The following is a 19,197-nucleotide window of genomic DNA, read 5'->3' on the forward strand; positions in this document are numbered from 1 at the left end:
TGTAGTTCACCTTGGATTCTGTTCTCTTCCGCTTTCTGCTCTTCGCCTGGTGACTCCGACTGGAGAGAATCCATTTTACAACCTGCAGGAGAGACAGTGGCCGGGGGGAGAAAGTAAGATGGGAGATAAGAAATGACAAAGATTAAATAAAGATGAGGCTGGAACACCAGACAAAGAGGAAAGTGGTCATGTCCAAAGGAATAAAAGCCCCCAGACACTCTGTCTTCAGGTAAAGCTCAGATGACAACTCTGAGTGATCAGAAAGCTCATCAGAAAACAGAATGGACAAACGTGCACACAAAAACAGCAAACAATCTTGAATTTATTCCAACTTTTTTTCTGCACTTATTAAACACATTTACCAAACATAAAAAAACTAGCCAAGACAAATTGACAACACCGAGCAAAGCAGCATCCACAATCTACATCGCCTGTCTCAGAAGGAGTATGTTTGCCTTTCATATTTAAAATATTTACAAAATTCCAAAAGAAATAAAAATGGATTTTTATGCAGTCAATACAACCTTTTAGGTTAAAAGGTTGTTAAAAAAAGTTGAAGTGAACACTTGATCTTTTCTAACTGAGATAAATGCAGAGATGTGAAAATATGGGCAAAGCAATTAAGAACAACATGGGAGCATTATGGGAAATCTGATAGGCAGAAGGGTACGACACGCAACAGATGCACAGCTCTGCGTGTGCGCGCCGCACTCCACTCAGAGGCAGACAGAGAGAGAGAGACTGAAGCAGGGAGTGAATGTGGAAAAAAGAGGTAAACAAAGTGCAAAGGAGGCAAAGATGAGAGATTATGTGAAAACCCTGTAAAATACCAGAAGAAAAAAATTATATAAAAAACAATGAAAGTAAGAAGGAAAGGGAGAAGTGAGGAGGTAAAGAAGTGGGGATTAACTTGGTGAAGGAGAAAGAAAATCAGATGATAACCATATAAAGCATGTGCAATATTTCCAATCTAAGCCCTTTTCCTGAAGACTGTCAGCCACTCCCTGAAGATGAGAAGAGGAGAGAGAAAAAGAGTGAGTGCCTACCTCTGCTTTGACTTCTTCCACCAGCCTCGCCTGAGACCACACGGTGCTCCTTTCATGAAGCCACTGAACGACAGAGAAGGGGAGAGCAGTGAGTCGGGGGGGCAAGTGATCAGGACAGAGAGGAATGCTTTGCAGAGGCAGAGAGAGAGACTGAGGGAAGCAGGAAGGGGAGGGAGGGAGGAGAGGTGGGAGGAGAGGGAGAGAAGGTGGGTGCGCTATCACTTGTTCCTCTGACGGAAACTCGCTATTTGACTCCGGAGGGAGAGAGAGAAGCAAAGAGAAGGAAAAACAAAGGGAAAAGGTGAAACGGATGCTCATTCCTTTTTTTTTTCTTCAGCCATTAAATTATCTGTGATTACACGGACAAACATAACATTGGTCAAGCAAACACCAACGTAAAGAGAAAGACACTGACTAGTGCTTCTAGCCTCACCTAAATGTTTCTCACAGTTTATTAATATGCAGCAGCATTTCACATTGCAAAAATTAGTTTTTCTTGACATAGGTGTATTTTTCCTTGATTTGCTAGACTTTTTTCATGTGCATAATATCTAATGATATTATTTAAAAGGCAAATATACTAATTACATTGTGAGATCAACTTTTTTACATGTTCATGAGAGAAAATAAACTATTTTGATTTAAGTTATTTTATCAGGTTTCACAGTGCAATACATTTTATTACCAGACAGGCTTCATGGTGGATTTTAGCTCATTAAAATTCTTGACTCTGGTGTCTCTAATCTTCTTGACAATATTGCAATAGCTATATAAAGGATGTAGATCCAGCCAGTTTGCTGTCCAGTCAGGCACAGTGATGCAATTGTCATTAAAGCAGGTATTTGTACTTTTGGCAGAGTGGCCAACCTGGCAGGTGCTAAGTCCTGCTAGAAGATTCATCCATTTTCCTTAAAGCTTGTCTACAGAGAGAAGCACAAAGTGATCTAAACTTTACTGCTATACAGCTGTTCACACTATGCACTTTAGAGAACATAGTTAACCAACCCCAGCAGATGACTCCCCAAATCATCACTGACTGTGGAGACTTTACTGTACACTGACTCTCAATCAATTCAGGTTTTGCTCCTCTTCACTCTTTTTCGACTAGTAAATAGAATAAAAATAAAAATTGAAAAGAGGACTTTAGGCAAAAGTCCAGTCTTTTTATTCTAACAAGTTTTGCAGAAATATCTTGGTTAAAATGCTTTCAATGTTGCCTCTGGTTAGGAATTGGTTTGAACACAACAGCTCATGCCCAAGATACCTCTGTGTTTGGCTCAAGCTGTAGTCCTAACATTATGAATCTTCGGTAAACTCTTTAATGTTCTCTGCTACAGAGTCCTCTCAAGACCGTGCTTCTGCACCTTTTTTTCTTCCACTCAACTTTCCATTAATATCCTAAGATACAGCACAGAACGGCCAGAATGTTTAATGACCTTTTTGGGTTTACCCTCCCTCGTGGAGTTTGAAAATTACCTTTTCTTGAGCAACTGCCAAGCAGTATTGTCCCCCATGATTGTGTTGGCTGTTACATAACAGATTATGTTATATGGTATTTTTCTAAACAACTCAATATTGGGTTAAAATTAGCTATTAGCCATTCATCAAACTGAAATAAGTATTGGAAATCCTTGCTGTGTAATTTTATTTTCACTGTGATATATAAATTACTGAAATAGATTAAGTTTTGATAACATCATTTATTAAAACTCATTTGCATTGTGTGTTTGTATTAGTATTGTTTAGAAATAAGTAGGGCAAACAGTATTGTATGTAATCAAGGCTCATTTTAGTGTCTCACAAAAAACTCCAATAAACAAGCTGGAGGCAGCCTCATCTACCCATTATACACACTTCACAGATGTTCCCACGCACATGCTTGTGCAGCATTTCAGCTATCATAGTTACCATAGCCACTCACGCGCAAGGTTTAGTAGTAAAGCTGCATGCCTGAGTACTTCTGCGTTTTTTTTTTTTTTTGTTTTTTTTACAAAAGTACTCCAGCAGCATCAGAGTAACTGAAGGAGAGGGAGGTGTTGGAGTGGGCAGTATAGAATGCAGCGTGTGTTGAGGCAGTAAATTGGCATTGTGTAACAGGATACCACACATAGCTCTTTTACTGCTTGGATCTCAACAACTATTCTCAGGACAGAAAGCCCTTTGTCTACAGCTAACAACCTGCTCCTTTTTTTTTTGTCTGTGCAGTGTGTCTCTTGTGGATCAATATAAGACAGCACGTACATTTCTTCAACAAACCATAAGGCAATAAATCAAGTCAACTGTCTGATTTAAGAACTGTAATTTGTGGCATATCAGTGTCTAAATTAGTAGTGAACAAAAAAAGCCACTAAGATGGTAAACCTTGTTTTAAGACAAAGTGGAAGACATCATCCATCATATTCTTGCAAAATAGATTTTAGATCTTAATAGGACTAACCTGGTTAAATAAAGGCCAAATAAAAATAATTATAAATTCATGTAACATGAGTAACTAAAGTTGATTTACTTTATATGCAACAAATACAAATATATGGAACTAATAGTTTAATAATAGTGTATCTATTTCTAAAGTTATATGGGGAATATATCTTATGATCATAATCTGCAGTTCACAATAATAACAAGGTGGCCGGAATCATCTGACTATCAGTTTGGTAATCCCTCACCTTTGATTAGTGAGTCACATTTCTTTCCAATCAATGAATGCACCACACCTATACCATGCAGCTTCCACAGAACACTCAACGTTTTCTACTAACGTAGAAGCCTGGGGAGGTATAAAAAGTATTAGGAAATGCTTTAAGTAAATCCATTTTTCTATGGAAACCCTGGCTGTTTAGTCAGCTAACCACTTTTAAACAGAACAAGTAGGCTAAACCTATTACAGCAGAGTTTATCTGTTTTATGGGGTTTTTTTTTTTTACTTCTCAGCTTCTTTCTGCCATGGAACTTGCTGGATTTGGAAATACTGGCACCTTTAAGAAATCTTCCAGTTTAATTAAGGATCTATAATTAGCAGCTATTACACACAGAGATTGCTGTTAAGTCTACAGCTACTCATCTCTAACACAAGATGCCAAAGATACTGTCAAATGAACAAAACCATGTTTTGTAGTAACTCCTCTCACACATTACTGTATGTGGCCTTACCTCTGCTAATTAATGGTCACTCATGGGGCAAAAGGTTGGAAAAATATTTTACAAGTTATTAATGTTGATCTTAAAGATGAAAGTACAAAATGTTCTATATCATAAACTCAAAGCTTTATGAGGGACTAAAAATCTAACAGGAATTCTGAGTAATGCATCTTAAGTTGTATTCATTTCTTAAGTATGGGTATTGTGACATGACTTAAAGAGTGAAAAGTTGGGAAAAGATAAAAATGGGGAGGATGTTTCCTCTTTTTCAACAGGAGCCATTCGGTGCCGATTTTTTGTAAATCCAAACAGCTCACTCGACTTTAAGGGTTAAAAAAAAAAAAGTGACAGGTCTGGATTCCTTCAGACGCTGTGAGTTGGCTAACAACCAAATATAGACAATTAAGAACAGAACAAATCCTCCATAATAGAAACCCTTTAACATACAGTATGATTTAAAGCTTTTGTTCCATGCAAGAAAAAGATCCAATGAGCTGAACAATGGAGCTAATCATAATCTGCAGGTAAATTTCAATATATACAATAAAGCAATCACAAGGATGTGCATGTGTGCAGCATTTGGATTTTTTTATATTGAATTGCTATACAGTTATAATCGGGTGTGAGCAATATGTTTATGGAAAAAAGAGAAGTGAATGAGGAAAAATTTGGGTTATTGACGTTTTCCTAATTTTGTGTAGCTCTAACCTTTTAGACGTTTTTGTTCTCTAGAAATATTTTAAAGATCCACACTGCATAGGTTTGTAAAACATTGTTTATATTCATGTTTAGCATTTAGAAGTAATATTTTGTGTATTTCTAAGGTAGGGTTCAGATTTTTAGATGCTTTTGTTTAATCTGGTCTGACTTAAATTATCTCATTAGAAAGTTTCATTCCTAAATAAGAATGCAGTATCCTAGACTAGAGGTTGGCCCTTTGAAGGACAGTGGGAACTTTGTTATTGTCATTTTGAGTGTAATAATTAAAATAATCAGTTTATTTCAAAGTTAATTTAAACTAAAGAAACAAAACACAGTCTGAAAATGTTAAATTATTTTAGTTGAATAGACACATGGTCGTAAGAACCAAGCTCAGCACAGTACCTGATGCAAGCTCAGTCCGAACTCAGCACGGATCGGTTTCAGAAGGGTAGTTTAAATGGGGCAATAAATAATAAAGTTATCATAAAAACCAAGGAAGAAGGCAGATAGGGGATATGGGAAGTCATGAGAAGGTTTCAAGCAGTGTTAGCTCACAAACACAAGCATAATGCCTGAGCAACAACAGAGGGATGAGGACTAGAGCTTTTTTCAGCATTAGAATGAAACAATGGGGATGTTCAGAGGGGTATAAATACTTTTGCAGGACAATAAAGGAAAAATTAACAAAAAAATTGTAAACTTTTAAAAACATTATGTTGTAAAAGCTTTGGCACAGCAATGGTGGTCTTAGTTTAAACATGTTATCTAAGTTTACTCCCATCTCTCACAAACGTAGGGCTTACTCATCATAAATAAACTATCCAAAATAGGCTTTCTCTTTCCTAATCTCTATTTCCAGGATTAGTGTATGTCATTGTTTATTATTAGACCAAAACCACTTCCTGTCTCTCTTTTTTGAGTAGATTGTGAAGCAATGGTTGGGAGGCTTTGGTGATAAAGAGAGAGGGAACCTGGGAAAGATTTTTTAAATGTGTTTGTGTTGAGTGTATACAATGGAAAAGTGCTTGCATTTGTAAGAGGTTTTAATCGATCTGGCTGATCTACTTAGCCAGTGACTGGCACATCAAAATGAAAAAATAAATAAATAAATAAAAGAGGAAGCTGGTGCAGGAGCACTTAGCCCTTATCCAATCAGGTAGGAGAAAACAAAAGTCCCTTCCACAGTGTCCTTCCCACCCTCATAGGCCTCTCAGAGGCTCCGGTTACATCAGCACATAATCTAGAAGGCGAATGTTCCCAGACAGCCGTGCAAAACAACCCTGAGACATGCAAGATTTGCATATGCGCCTTTTGGTAATTAATACCAGTTGCCATAGAAATAAGAGGACTAAAGAGGTCTTTAAAGTCGATTGATAAGGTCACACTGATTTTGCAATTCTATAATCTATGACTGTGGATTTTTTCCTTTAGGACAAATAGATGAAGGTGTCATTTAATGAAAAATAATAATAAGAAGCTCATAATCACACGGTAAATTAAATGAGCTACATACTGTATTTCTTCTCTTTTTTTTTTTTGCTTTTTTGGTGAATCATTAATTGCATTATAAAGTCATACAAGGATGACTTTGGTTAATACAGAATGTGTTTTTCAAAATTCTCTCAAGGGAAATAAAAAAAGATTGTTCAAACCACACAAACTTGGCTCTTTGTGAAAAGTATATGACCCCTATACATAATTACCACAGATGGTATTTATAGTACAAAATTATTCTCTTACATCACTGAAATCATAGCTGACTTTTTTTCTGCAAAACTGTTTTAATTGGAGGATTTTCAAGCTTAACCAGATTGTTTACCATCAGGTGGTGTGTAGTGAGAATCTGGGCATTCCTAACTCAAACTGTTTTCTGCATAAAACATAGCCAGTCTTCATCAGGATATTTTGAGGGCAACCTTGCAGCTCATATATGTAATGACTTTGATTGTCTCTCCAAAGGATTTGGTATGTGTGTAAGAGCAATAAGCTGCAGGCTTAAAGTAAGCACAGGACTACTTATGCAGATAGGCTACTTCTGTTTAAACACCTTTAAACAGATTTGTCTATTGGTCTTTGAGTTGGTCTCCTACCTAATTACTTCCAGAGATTCAGTCCGACGGAAATATGAGTGACTGTTGTATATGGGTTGTCTGCATGTTATCCATATAGTGATATCTATACCTCAGATCAGCCATTTCCACACTGCCGTTGCAAATTTTGGCCACCTTTATGATGTGCAAAGTATCATCACTTTATTCTGTAGTGGCTTACACTGCACTTACTAAATTAAGATTTATTTATACAAATAATTTGGGCCACAATATTTTCTCCTTCCTGGTTAGGGTCCTGGTTAGGCTTATGGTAGAGATGGTATTCATTTAAACATTTAAAAAAGTTTTCAAGTACATTGATGTATAAATAATCAGCATTTGGTACTATGGCGGACTGGGCCACTCGAGGGTCGGGCTCCGGGTGCTCTCATCTGCCCTTCTCTGGTGGGTGTTGCCATCCCTATGTCTGCAGTCCTTGTGTTACAGTGATCTGGGGTTCCTCTGGATATCTGGGGCCAAGATCCTAGGCTCTGTAGGGCAAGTCTGGGGCCACACACACCTGCTATTAAACATATTTTCCTTCTGTAGAACCTTGGTAAATCCTTTATACACAAACATGCCCATGCATACATACCATGGGAGTTTGGTTCTAGGGGTTTACAGATATACAGTATTATCATACTAAATACTGAGTTGCAGCTACAGATATATACCACTCTGAATAATATTGTGTAATATCCATAGGTGTTGCCTTCCACACACGGATATCTAGGCAATACCTGCTGCTCAGGAAGCCTTTTTTGTTTACTTTGGTTGTCTGTTGTTTTCTTTTTGTTGTTATGTTCCCTGTTTTCTGCCCCCCTCATCTCATACAGGCGTAGAATGATATTGGCAAAACAGGACTCACAAACAAAAAAACCCAACAAAATAAACAGCATTCACTTGAATTAACCTCTTGAATTTATAAATGAGTATCATTTATATAGCCCTGCGTGTGTCAGAGGGTAAGCTAAAACAAAGCTGGGGGAAATCCATGGCAGGCTCTTGTAGATTGAAACCTATTCAAAGGGTGTAACCTATTGGATCAGTCACAGCTGCATTGTGATCAAGCACTTACATTGATCATCAACCCTTAAACTACCATCTGATTGGTGCCACCTATTGTGTGATTGAATGGCACAACCTGGAAAATCGTCTTGATTTCTTTGTATTTTATGGCCGGGAAAACACTTTATTTAAAAAGTTCTGCTGGTAGAACAACAAAGTTAAAGATGTTTATTTATTTAATGCATGAAGAACTAATGGCCATCTTGCCTTGGGAAGTAGAAAGCAAACCTTATTTTAACAACATCTCAGTTCCTTAAGCAGAAAACCAGCGCTAGACACTAGCACTACCATCACCATACTTGTCAAGAAAACTCACCACTGTTCCTGAAAAAAACAGATTAATAGAGACCCTATAAGAATGATAGGATTCGGGGACTATTTCACATCAGTTCTTAAGTGTTTTTTTATTTTTTTTCATATATGCAGATCATGATGTCAATTAAAAGAATTTCTACATCTTTAGTTTTTATCAAAGCTGGGAATATGAATTAAATGTAATGCAAAAAATATGAAGATAGTAAATCAACCTGAAGAGCAACTTCCTTTTTACATAGAGCTTAACTCTCTCACTCTAGCAAAAAGGCATTGTTTTTTTCTAAAAATTAAATAAAGTACCAGTAGTCTGTTGAAAACTGTATTGTTTGATTATCCAATACATTTACAGTAGAAGCAAGATAAAGCAGCAGAAACAGTAAATGTAAACTTTTTTTAGGGCAAACTGTTTTTGTGTTTTTTTAACAGCACTGCAATCATGAGGAACTATAACTGATCTCTAATTGTATATATTGCAAATAAAGTAAATAACTTTTAGGAAAAACACATATATAGCGTTTTCATTTGGTGCCTGAGTTGCAAAGACAAGCTGTTATCCAAATGTCATCATCATCATCAAGCAGTTGTCTAATGCCTTCTGGCAAACAGTCACACCAAAACTAAGCTGGAGTAATTACCCAGATACAGTCATTTATGTCTAATAGGAAGCATGATTTATGTTGTATTATGTAGCTGTTTACAGATTTCTAAAAGTCACCCATGTCTTATCCAGTTGTGGGGCATGCTCCAGAAACGGACTACAAAAAAATGTTTAACCTAAAAGATCATCATCCTGTTGGAAAAAGTTGTTTTGAAGTTCTGTCAGTTCTACTCTTGTTTAAAGGAGTTTGGCAGAAAATTACAATTGTAGAAGCATGATTTAGTAAATTAAAGTTGTATTCTTTGAAACGTTAGTTAGCAGAAAGACTTCTCATACCTCTGGAATTCCCGGTCGATCGAGCCAGTCAGCGTAAATAGCTCTGAGGGTGAGGCCCTTTCTGAAACACAATGGCACAAGTGTTAGTTTATTCCTATTATTACAGCGATGATTATTATTGCCTAAGAAACCCCTTTAAAAACACATTTCTGGGAAAAGGGTCCTGGCAAGCTTAAGTTTAGGCCAACACTGTCAACAAAAGAAAGAAAAATAGAGGCACACCCACCCTCCTAAACAAGATAGATTAAACAGGCATGTACAGACAATGAATTGGATTTAGACGCATTCATGCAAACATTTGTATGGAAAAGTGTAGCTATGTCTACATAAAAAGTGTATGTTCTGGGTATGGAAATTGTCCCATGCCTCAGACAGAACCACCACAGTGACCCAAACGACATGCAAAGACAAATGTGTGTGCAAACAAACATTCCACAAGCAGTCAGCAGTGAGTATGCAAACTGTAAAGCACACATGGAGTGGAAGACTAACCATACTGCATACCCTTCACCACACTATAAATCACCCTGGCTGCTTTTTTAAAAAAAGAAAAAAACTTCTCAGCTCTTGCCCTGATGAATTTGCTGTGTACCATGAGATTCAGTCCATTAAAGAGTTTTTTTTTTTTTACATTTGCCAAATATAGTCTAATATGACCTCTTTCCAAAGGAATACATGTCCATAAGATACAGAATAATCCTTTTCTTGTTTGACTTTCTAGTTAGGTTTCTTGAGAATCCAAGCCTCCCAGTTTAACCTGAAACTGTAGAAAGGCTGGTTTTGCTGTACATCCATGACTTTAAGTAAAAGGTTAATATCAGTATGCAACACAAATAAATGTCAGTGAGGGCTGTAAATATGTCTAGCCGGAGAGTGGGGGCCAACAGTTAAGACAGACAACACGAAATATCACAGTTAGTATTGTAAAATAATTTTTAGCAAACAGGGATTTAATAAGAACAAGGCTTTACTATTTGTTGAATAACCCTTATACCTTGCAAGCTTAGCTCTTTTGCTGACAATGACCTTTACCATCACAATTTTCTTTAAGTGCTATTCAACATTTTTACTGTTTTTTTAAGGCAAATTATCAATTTTAAAACAAATTTTTGATACATTTTTGTGGTATTAGCTTAAAGTGGTTTCCTAGCACTAAACAACATGTCACTGTAACTAGTTACTGTATGTGTAGAAAGGTAAGATTTTCAGCTACGTCTCGTCACTGTTGCTATAATACTTTAAGCACAATCCTTAAACACCTCAACTATGTTCCAAGAATAAAAAAAAATAAATAAATAAAAATGTGAGTGCATGGGAAGGGTGTCTCTCTGATTAGATTCCAAACAACTACCTATTAGACATTTACCTGGACATCATGCATCTTACCAAGCAAATAAACAGAATAATATTTTCCTTATGAACTTCAATCCTTTTCCCCCCCGCTTTTATTGTCATCACACTGTCACAAGTACAGAGCAATGAAATTCACTCTTTGCATTTAACCCATTCCCTTTGGGAAGAAGTGAGCTGCCATTGTGCAGCACCTGGGGAGCAGTGAGGGTCTTTGTTCAGGGAGTGGCAGTCTTTGAGAGTGGATCTTGAACTCAGAACCTCTGGATTTGAAGCCTAATGCCCTAACCACTACTGTAAGCTGCCACTTCCCCAAATTCCCTACTTTGATTTAGTATGTGTTAATCACTAGAGCACACGTTTGGTGTCCTGTATCATATATGTAATAGCATTGCTATTTGGCAAGTTTCTGTGATATTAAGAGCTTCTTTTTGTAATTTTCATTTACTTATTTTTTTTTGTTGTTGTTGCTTTTAAACATTTTTCATGTATTTATTCATGGAATTTAATGTAATTACCATGAGCAATAAAAACGGGGCACAGCTAAAACTGGACTGTTATAAAAGATTATTTTATATTTGCCTCTTAATAATCAGGAGCAAATCAATATTCTGAGAGGTTTACAATAAAAATAAAATGTTCCAATCTGGAAAGTCATTAAAGACTCTACAAAAAAGTTATAACAGCAACTTTAGTAGTTGTCACATTACGCAGCTATTAAGCACTGTGTCTCACAGGACCATTTGAGACAAAAATTTACTTGTATTTTATTTACTTGAGAGCTGTTTTATTGCAATTTGCAAACTTTTACTGGCTAATTAATAGAGTAATTAGTCCGTGAGGGATAGAGGAAAAAGCATACTTCTAATTAAAATCAATGAATGTAATGGTTTGTTCAAATAATATTTATAATTATATCATCCTATGTTGATTAATACTAGATTATTTTGCCTGTGAATGCAAAGAGAAGCCCTTACTTTCACATATAGTACTTCAATCCTAAATCCTTTTTGTCCTTTTGAGTTGTTTACTGACAGAGGGATCACATCCAAATATTGACTGTGCCCAACTTCCTCTGTCTAATTCAATCAATTTCTGGCTGGTCCAGCAGCGCGCTGCACCTGACAGAAAAGGCAACAAGATGAGATTTAGAGCAGACAAAGGTGAGAAAGTGGTTGGATGAAAACAGAAGGTTTGAAGGTTGAGAGAGATATTCAGAGATACAAACAAAAGGAAATGCAGAAATTGTTTAATGTGGCAATCAGCAGAGATGGAGAATTGAATGATATGCAGAGAAGGAGAAAGAAAATTAGAGAGGAGGAGAGCAGGAGGAGCGGTTGTCCTTTTACACATCAATTAATACCAGAGTGAATGAGACAGTTTAATAAAGAGGATTGGTGTTTGGAGCTTTAGCAGACTGGATGTTTCCACACCAGGACCTCCAAAGAGAGTAAATGAACTCAAGCTTACATATTTTTGTCTTTAAATATCATCATCACCCAAGACTACAACGTTTAATACTAATTTGGGGGGGGAGGGGGAACAAAAACAAAATGCTTGTGAAGCTTTTTCTATCTGACTAGAAAATGACTCCTCTACTTTAACAAACCAGAATAAAACTCACGTTTTTAGATAACTCACAATTTCACTGTAAATGCACTAACTTACATACCTCTCCATGTTGGGGAAGGTATTCAGGAACATTTGGAGGAAATCCTGCCGAAAAACAAACAAAAAAAAAAAAAAAAAAAAAAACAAGAAAAAATGAGAGGCATTAAGTGAGATGTGGGAGGACAGACTGTGTTTATGTTAGGTTCATTATTTAGTGAGAAGATTCAATCTGCCACTGCAGAAGCAGGAACCAGATGGAATGAATCATACACATACACGCTAACATACAGACTTCAAGATGTTGCTCATCTGCATGGTAACACATTTCTGGGCTTTTACAATTTTGAATTTTCCATGTAAAATCCCAGCTCAAAAAAAAACCCAAACCGTTCTGTCAAAATACTATTTAAGGTGTAATTTAAATCTTTTATTCTTTTTAATATTGTTTTTATTTGTGTCTACAATGGAATCAAAGACACAGAACTATATAGATCTACACCTACTGATACATGATAGATGTATCAGTAGGTCTTGAAAATGTGGGCATAATGACAAGAAAATGAAAAAGAAGATTTTTAGGCTGAAGTTTTCCCAGCACACAAGTAAAGAATTCTTTCGCACTCATCACCATAATTTTTAGGCAGTGACATAAGCAGATGCAAATGTAATGGATGTAAAAAAATAAATAAATAAATAATCTAAAAAGATGTTTATAGTTGCAGTTTTCTTGCACAGGAACCAGTAGCAGGCATTTTAAGTGAGTCTACACAATTTGTTCAAAAGTTCAACTGTAAACAACCTTTTTTGGGTTCGACACTAGCCTGGACATTAGCCTAAATAAAATGCCCTACCTAGTTTGCCTTCTCTACCCAAACAAAAGTAAAAATCTAAAAATGTTTTGTTGATAAATGTGTAGACATGATTTCCACATAAAGCAACTGCAAGGATCTCTTTGCACGCCAAAAACTCCATCAAAGAAGAGACATTTTGATGTGCTTTTTTAAATTGGTCTCTTTTTATATTGAATATCAAAAATATGGCCACCTCTTGGAAGAACAAATCAATCTTTTTCCAACCAAAATGTGTTATATGCAGAAGGAAGTAGGAAACCTTGCGTAAAAAAATTAAATCACAATTTTAAAACATCCATTTTGAAATGAGAAGGGTCCAAGACAGAAATATTTTTCTAAAATACTTTAGTCTCACCTGAGATAAAACAAGCTGACCATGATATTTCTTTACAAATAATCTGAAGAAGTCAATCAGCTGCAGATCTCCAACTTCACTGGCCAAGAACCTAAGAAGGAAGTAGCCCTAGACAAGAAGCGAAACACGACCATCACAAAAAATACAAAAAAAAACTTAATCGCAACCTGCACACGACAGTTTCTTTGGTAGTAGAATTGAAAGAATATTCTTGAATAACTCTTATCTTATGATATGCCAACACTACATTTCCAGTTCTTTGTTTATGCCTTTTTCCCCTGTACACCCGTGATCTATTTTCTTATTTCCTTCCTGTGACTAACACGTTAGTCTCTTACCTTGAGGTAGTGAACTTGCATAAAGGATTTGTCGGGGTTAAGGGCATGTTTAACCAAGGAGGAGCCAGTGTCACTGACCTGACCAGTCCTCTCCATGTTTGGTCTAAAACAGAACAAACAAAAGGATTTAGAATAAACACACACAACAATTTTTAAATATATTGTTTTTATTTCCCACAGTAGCTGAGATGTTGGAAAGTACCGTAAGCAAACCCTCCTCTCTCCTAAACTGCCTTTTTTATTCATAGAGATAACAAATAAGCAGTAGCACCTAATAGCCACAACATAAAAAAATACCCCTTAAAATGGGTTATTTTGCCAGAACCCATGGAAAAGCTTAATATATGTTTATCTTTAAAGTGATTCATAGGCGTTGATTAATTCAGTAACTAAGTTAGCAAAAAATGTATCCACTGATAGCAGGCATGCATTAAGGCACTTTAATCGGAAAGAGAAGTAAAACAATGACAAGCAACAGCATCATTGAAGTTGGCCACAGACCAAACAATCTTGGAAGTACAACAAAAGAAATCTTGCCTTCAGCTAAAGGACTGACTAATCGTAATTGTGAAAGAGTACAATAAAGCATTTGTTTTGCTCCCTGTGTTTACTGTAGAGAGATTGTTCAGTCTGTTTGTCCAATGAAGGACAGACAGACCGGACGCAACCTTGTCTAGAAATCCACCTGATTTCAGAGATATTAAGTTCAAACCCTTACAGTGTTCTTCTGCAATAGAATCAATTATCAGTATTTTTATGAACCTTTGTACGTTTGTGCAAAATTAAGTTGGGACAAGAAGAGCCTGTTTACAAACTGTTCAAAGATGAGAGCATTAAAATATCCAAAATCCCTTTATTTTGCTGAAGCATGATTGCTGCCCTAAAACTAAGAGACAAAGTACCTTAAAAATAGCCTTGCACCATCCCTACTTCTGCACTTTCACCCGGAAAATGCCAAACCCAGAATCATCCGCTGGATTACCAGACTGAAGGCATGATTCATCGCTCTAAAGGAATGCCTCCAATAGAGTCCAGTGGCAGCATGCTTTATACCACTCCATCCCACACCTTTCATTCCACTTGGTATACAAACTTTGGTTTTATTCTCATGGCCAAGGAGGAACATTTGATGAGGCTTTTTGTGCACTGTTTTTGAGCCAATACAAAGGCCACCTGAGGTTTTTAAAGTCTTTATTTATTCACATTAGGTGCCTTGTTTGTATTTAACACAACTAATCACACACTTTGTGGCTGGGTTCTTGTTGTTCCCAATGACTTCCATTTTACACGTGGAATAATTACAGGAAAAGAAAGTTTACAACTGGACCTATTGCAAAGTTACAGTAGGCCCTTTTCCATTGCCACTTACAAGCCTGGAGCTTTTGAAACCCAGGTAGTGGGTAATTAATGCGACCTGGCCATTCAGACACAGGTTGCATTTGAAAAGATCAGATATGCATCAGATTCAGGACCACAATCCAAGTGGCCTGGGTCGCATTGGAAACAATCGGATCTGTGTTGTTCAGACAGCCATGAAAAGATCAGATACAGGTTGCATATGGGCAAAAAAATCGGATTGGGTCACTTCATGCTGCTGTGTAAACATAGCCAAAGAGTCTAAAATACTGAAAACAGAAAAGATCACGAGTTGGATGCTGTCTCTTGGCTAGGGGGCATCCGTCACACAAACAAATACCACAAAGTCTGCCACCTGCTGGACTGAATGTTTAGTCCAATTTCTCTCAGACTGAATGTCCTGCTTTTCAGGATGATGCAAAGCATGCTGATTAATGTCCCCAGGATTTTTATCACCTTTGTAATACCAATCCTTGGGCTTAAACTCCCGGGGCTTTCAATAAAAAAACGGGCTATAATTACATACTGTTGCAGAGCTGTTACACTGTCAAGGCATATTACAGAATTTTGAATCTTCCACATATTTCCTTTTTTGAAAAAAAAAGATATTTTTTTATTTTATTTTTAAGCAGAAATTAAAGGTAAATGTATGTCAGCATTATTTCAGACTTCTTGCGGTGAATATTCTGCTTTTGGGTCTTAGATATAATGACAGTTTAGGGACAATATGCAGAACTTACGTTCAAGACTTCACAGTCAGCAACACTCAATTCAGCAATTTCTCACTGGTGAACAGGGAGATTCCTAAGTTCTCATGCACTGCCTAAAGCAAGCTGGAAATTAACAAAATAACAGAGTAATATAGACTTCATATAACTCATAGCTGCACTCTGACTTTACTCTTGAATACAGCAAATACAATATTTGTACAAATGAAGTAACCCTGATTACCAGAATGTATCATTCTCTGTCCCTTAAACACAAATCCTAACTAAAACACTCATAAGCAAACTAAAACTCACACATGAATCCAAACAAAAAAGAGCAGGACTGACATGGATGTTCAGTCATAGTTTCAGTTAGCTGGTATTGATAAGGATGGGCAGATTAACTCTGTGTACCAATAGGAAGGCCTTGAAGGATCAACCTCCCACTGTGTCAATACTGCAGGCGCCTAGACCAACGATCAATACTTCCTTCATCACTGGTTCATGCTTTTCAACAGTAACTCCTCATGACAAGACCATGAGGATGCTTTGCACGAACATAGATGAGTGAGATCGACTATGCGAATCACAGATTCGAATAAACCAGGTATGGCTTAAGCTACAGTATAAGCAATGAGACAATGGTCAAACTTAGCTTCTGTATCTGCCACACGATGAGCTGAAGAGTGAGGAATGGGCGTAGATAAAGTGGATAAGAGTGACTGGCAGGATGAGGAGGTGGTTTGGGAGAAATCGAGGGCAGGCAGATAGGCAGGAATTTGCTAAACAGACTGAGAAAGGAAGTCATAAGCTTCCTGAAATTTCTAAATTTGACTGGACACTTACAAAAGCCTTCATCATACATCCGTGGATCTGTTTCTTCTAAAGGTGGAATTTTTGGAACATTTTGCCAATTTTCCTTAGAATTATTCTAGAGGACTGGATCTAAGTGAATAAAGTGGACTAGCTAACTTCACTGTTCACATTTTTATTTTCTAACATACAGGTACCGTAACCCTCAATACATTAGAATGTCATCACAAAGTTTAAGTATGTCAGCAATTATGTTAAAAAGGATAAAAAGTCATTAATATAAATAAGCTTTTAGCTTATTATAATTGCTCAGAATCTTTTGACAGTATTTTTTGTTCGGTTTCTTGTTCCAAGTGCCCATATCAGTCTGTTAGTAATGATAGGACAACATTCACTGATGGATAACACAAATTGACTATGACATATAGACGTGTAAATCCCTTACTTTTTGTCTCTTTTTGTTACTTAGGATTAACTAAACCTTCAGGATAAATAAACCAGTCGCTGTGCTGAACAACCCACAATCCATCAATGTATTTCTGAATAAACAGTGGTCCTATCTGACTTGTAATCTGTGCAAAAGGGGAAGGCTGTTTGTATTTGTTGTCCAGCATGTACTTGGTGGGGTTGGGTTTGGGGAAAGAGAGAACAAGTGAGAGAGGAAATCGAGAGCTATTACTGACAGAACCTAATGTCAGACGCACACACTCGCACACAAACACAAAGAGGTTTATAGCTCCGCGAGCCATATCCTGACAAATTACGCTGGGTTGACTGTGGAAACCGGATAAGGTAGAGCAGCGCTTCCAGCAGCCCAGTAAATCAGCAGGGAGAATGGCGTCTGGCCCAGGCTGCCCTAAATATAACTCATCTGAAATGGTCTGATAAACACTGGCCACTGGGGCCCCAGTTGGATCATAGGCTGTCGATTGTGACCTAGTGAACTTGAAAAGAACAACCTGCCATCAGCTTTTGTGTGTTTGGTGTGTGAGCTTGGAGGATAGGGCTCTTTATCTCTTTCAGAACTGATTGGCTGTATCATTATTATCACAAGAGTGAAAGTAATGCTGCTCATCTTGTGTTTTTTTGTAAAACCTCTGTCTTGTTGTACATGGAAGTTGCTCTGACATAAAAAAAAAATTCCGACTAATTACAACTCATATTGCAGCACCCCCCCCCCCCCCCCCATTGTTCTACAAAACTGAAAATAATATCTCCTGCACATCTACAAGCACAAGGCAGACCTTATTACTGTTATCCAATCCATCAGACAGAGCGTGTTAGCTATCCTATAAATCTTTAATTAAAACAGCAAAATGTATTCCTAGGATGTTAATGTACTTCTAATGTCTTTATAATTCTAATGAGGCTTTACTGGAAGGAACCCAATGTAATTCTGTAGCAATTATAGGGAAAATGATTACATCCATAGTAAATATTCAGTAATTTGTCTTTTATTATTCATAATATTCTCTTTACATAAACAAAACAATGCCAGCACATATTGTGTTGTTGCCTTCTCAGTTGACCTGTAGATCTACAGGTTGCAAACCAATTAAATTGACAAATATGTACAATCCTTGATCTATCTTACTAGCACCTCATGGAGTTCTTTCTTCAAGGGCAGTGCAGGAAAACAAAACTAAAGGTTATTGAAAGTCACCGAACATAGTTTCAGAAGAACTTCAGACATTTGACATCACAGCTGAGCTGTTCTCAACTTTGCTTTATTACAAAAAAAAAGATACGTTTTGAATATTTAGAAGCTGGTAAGAATTCAAGAGTAGATATATTAAGCCACACTAGATGGAATTCACTGAAATTAAATGACTACCTCAGAGAGACCTGATTTAAAATAAACATTGTAGAAGCATACTGCATGCATTGGTTCTGTGGCCATGGACATAGAACTCACTGGAACACCTGAATCCAATCACTGGAGAAATTACTCAATACTCTGCTAATACTATCAGATCGTTAGTCTGGCATCTGTTCGCATCTGATTTGTTTGCCCGACCTGTCTTCTGACTTCTGCCAGATTTCTGCCTGCTTGTGTACCGTACCTGGAATTGTTTCCCGATTCCGTTCTAGATACTCCTTTGGCACCTCACCAAAGGAGAATCTAGAATCTAGAGAATCTATGTCTGACCTCCTCGCTCTGACAACCGACCACGTCTCCGACTTCGGCTTCACTCTCTGGATTATCTTTTCTACATTCACCTGCTCGGTTCTGATCTCCTGCCTGTCTTCTGACCACCAATACATCAGCATCTGGGACTCTCTGTGCTGCTGGAACCATCCTCTACCTCTTGATTAGGAATAAACTATAAGACCAGGTTGGTGAATTGCAGGTTTGTGATCATTCACTTCCAGAAAGACGTTGTCACTAACCTGCTGTCTCCACCCACAGAGCTTCTTGTCTTAGACACCAATGCCCCTTCCTCCGATTCTGTTGTCAATAAAAGTTCTAAGAAATCTAACTCTTTATCCCCTGTTGAATACTGGATCCTTCTGTTCTGAGCT

General features: G+C 37.1%; 1 protein-coding gene across 5 annotated transcripts in view; it reads right to left on the reverse strand.

Annotated features, from left to right (window-relative positions):
• The window catches only part of LOC107098244 (chromosome unknown open reading frame, human C9orf3), a 121,664-nt gene that overhangs the window by 53,690 nt on the left and 48,777 nt on the right, over positions 1–19,197 (reverse strand). For all 5 annotated transcript variants that reach the window (XM_015395801.1, XM_015395811.1, XM_015395819.1 and 2 more), the window contains 5 exons: positions 13,799–13,901; positions 13,461–13,568; positions 12,316–12,359; positions 9,294–9,354; positions 1,047–1,109 (listed from right to left, as the gene is read on the reverse strand). In XM_015395801.1, coding sequence (XP_015251287.1) covers positions 1,047–1,109; positions 9,294–9,354; positions 12,316–12,359; positions 13,461–13,568; positions 13,799–13,901 — 379 coding nt within the window. The remainder of the gene's footprint in view (positions 1–1,046; positions 1,110–9,293; positions 9,355–12,315; positions 12,360–13,460; positions 13,569–13,798; positions 13,902–19,197) is intronic.

The sequence above is a fragment of the Cyprinodon variegatus genome, unplaced genomic scaffold (assembly GCF_000732505.1).
Source record: "Cyprinodon variegatus isolate N-32 unplaced genomic scaffold, C_variegatus-1.0 Scaffold26, whole genome shotgun sequence".
In the NCBI taxonomy this organism is placed as follows: domain Eukaryota; kingdom Metazoa; phylum Chordata; class Actinopteri; order Cyprinodontiformes; family Cyprinodontidae; genus Cyprinodon; species Cyprinodon variegatus.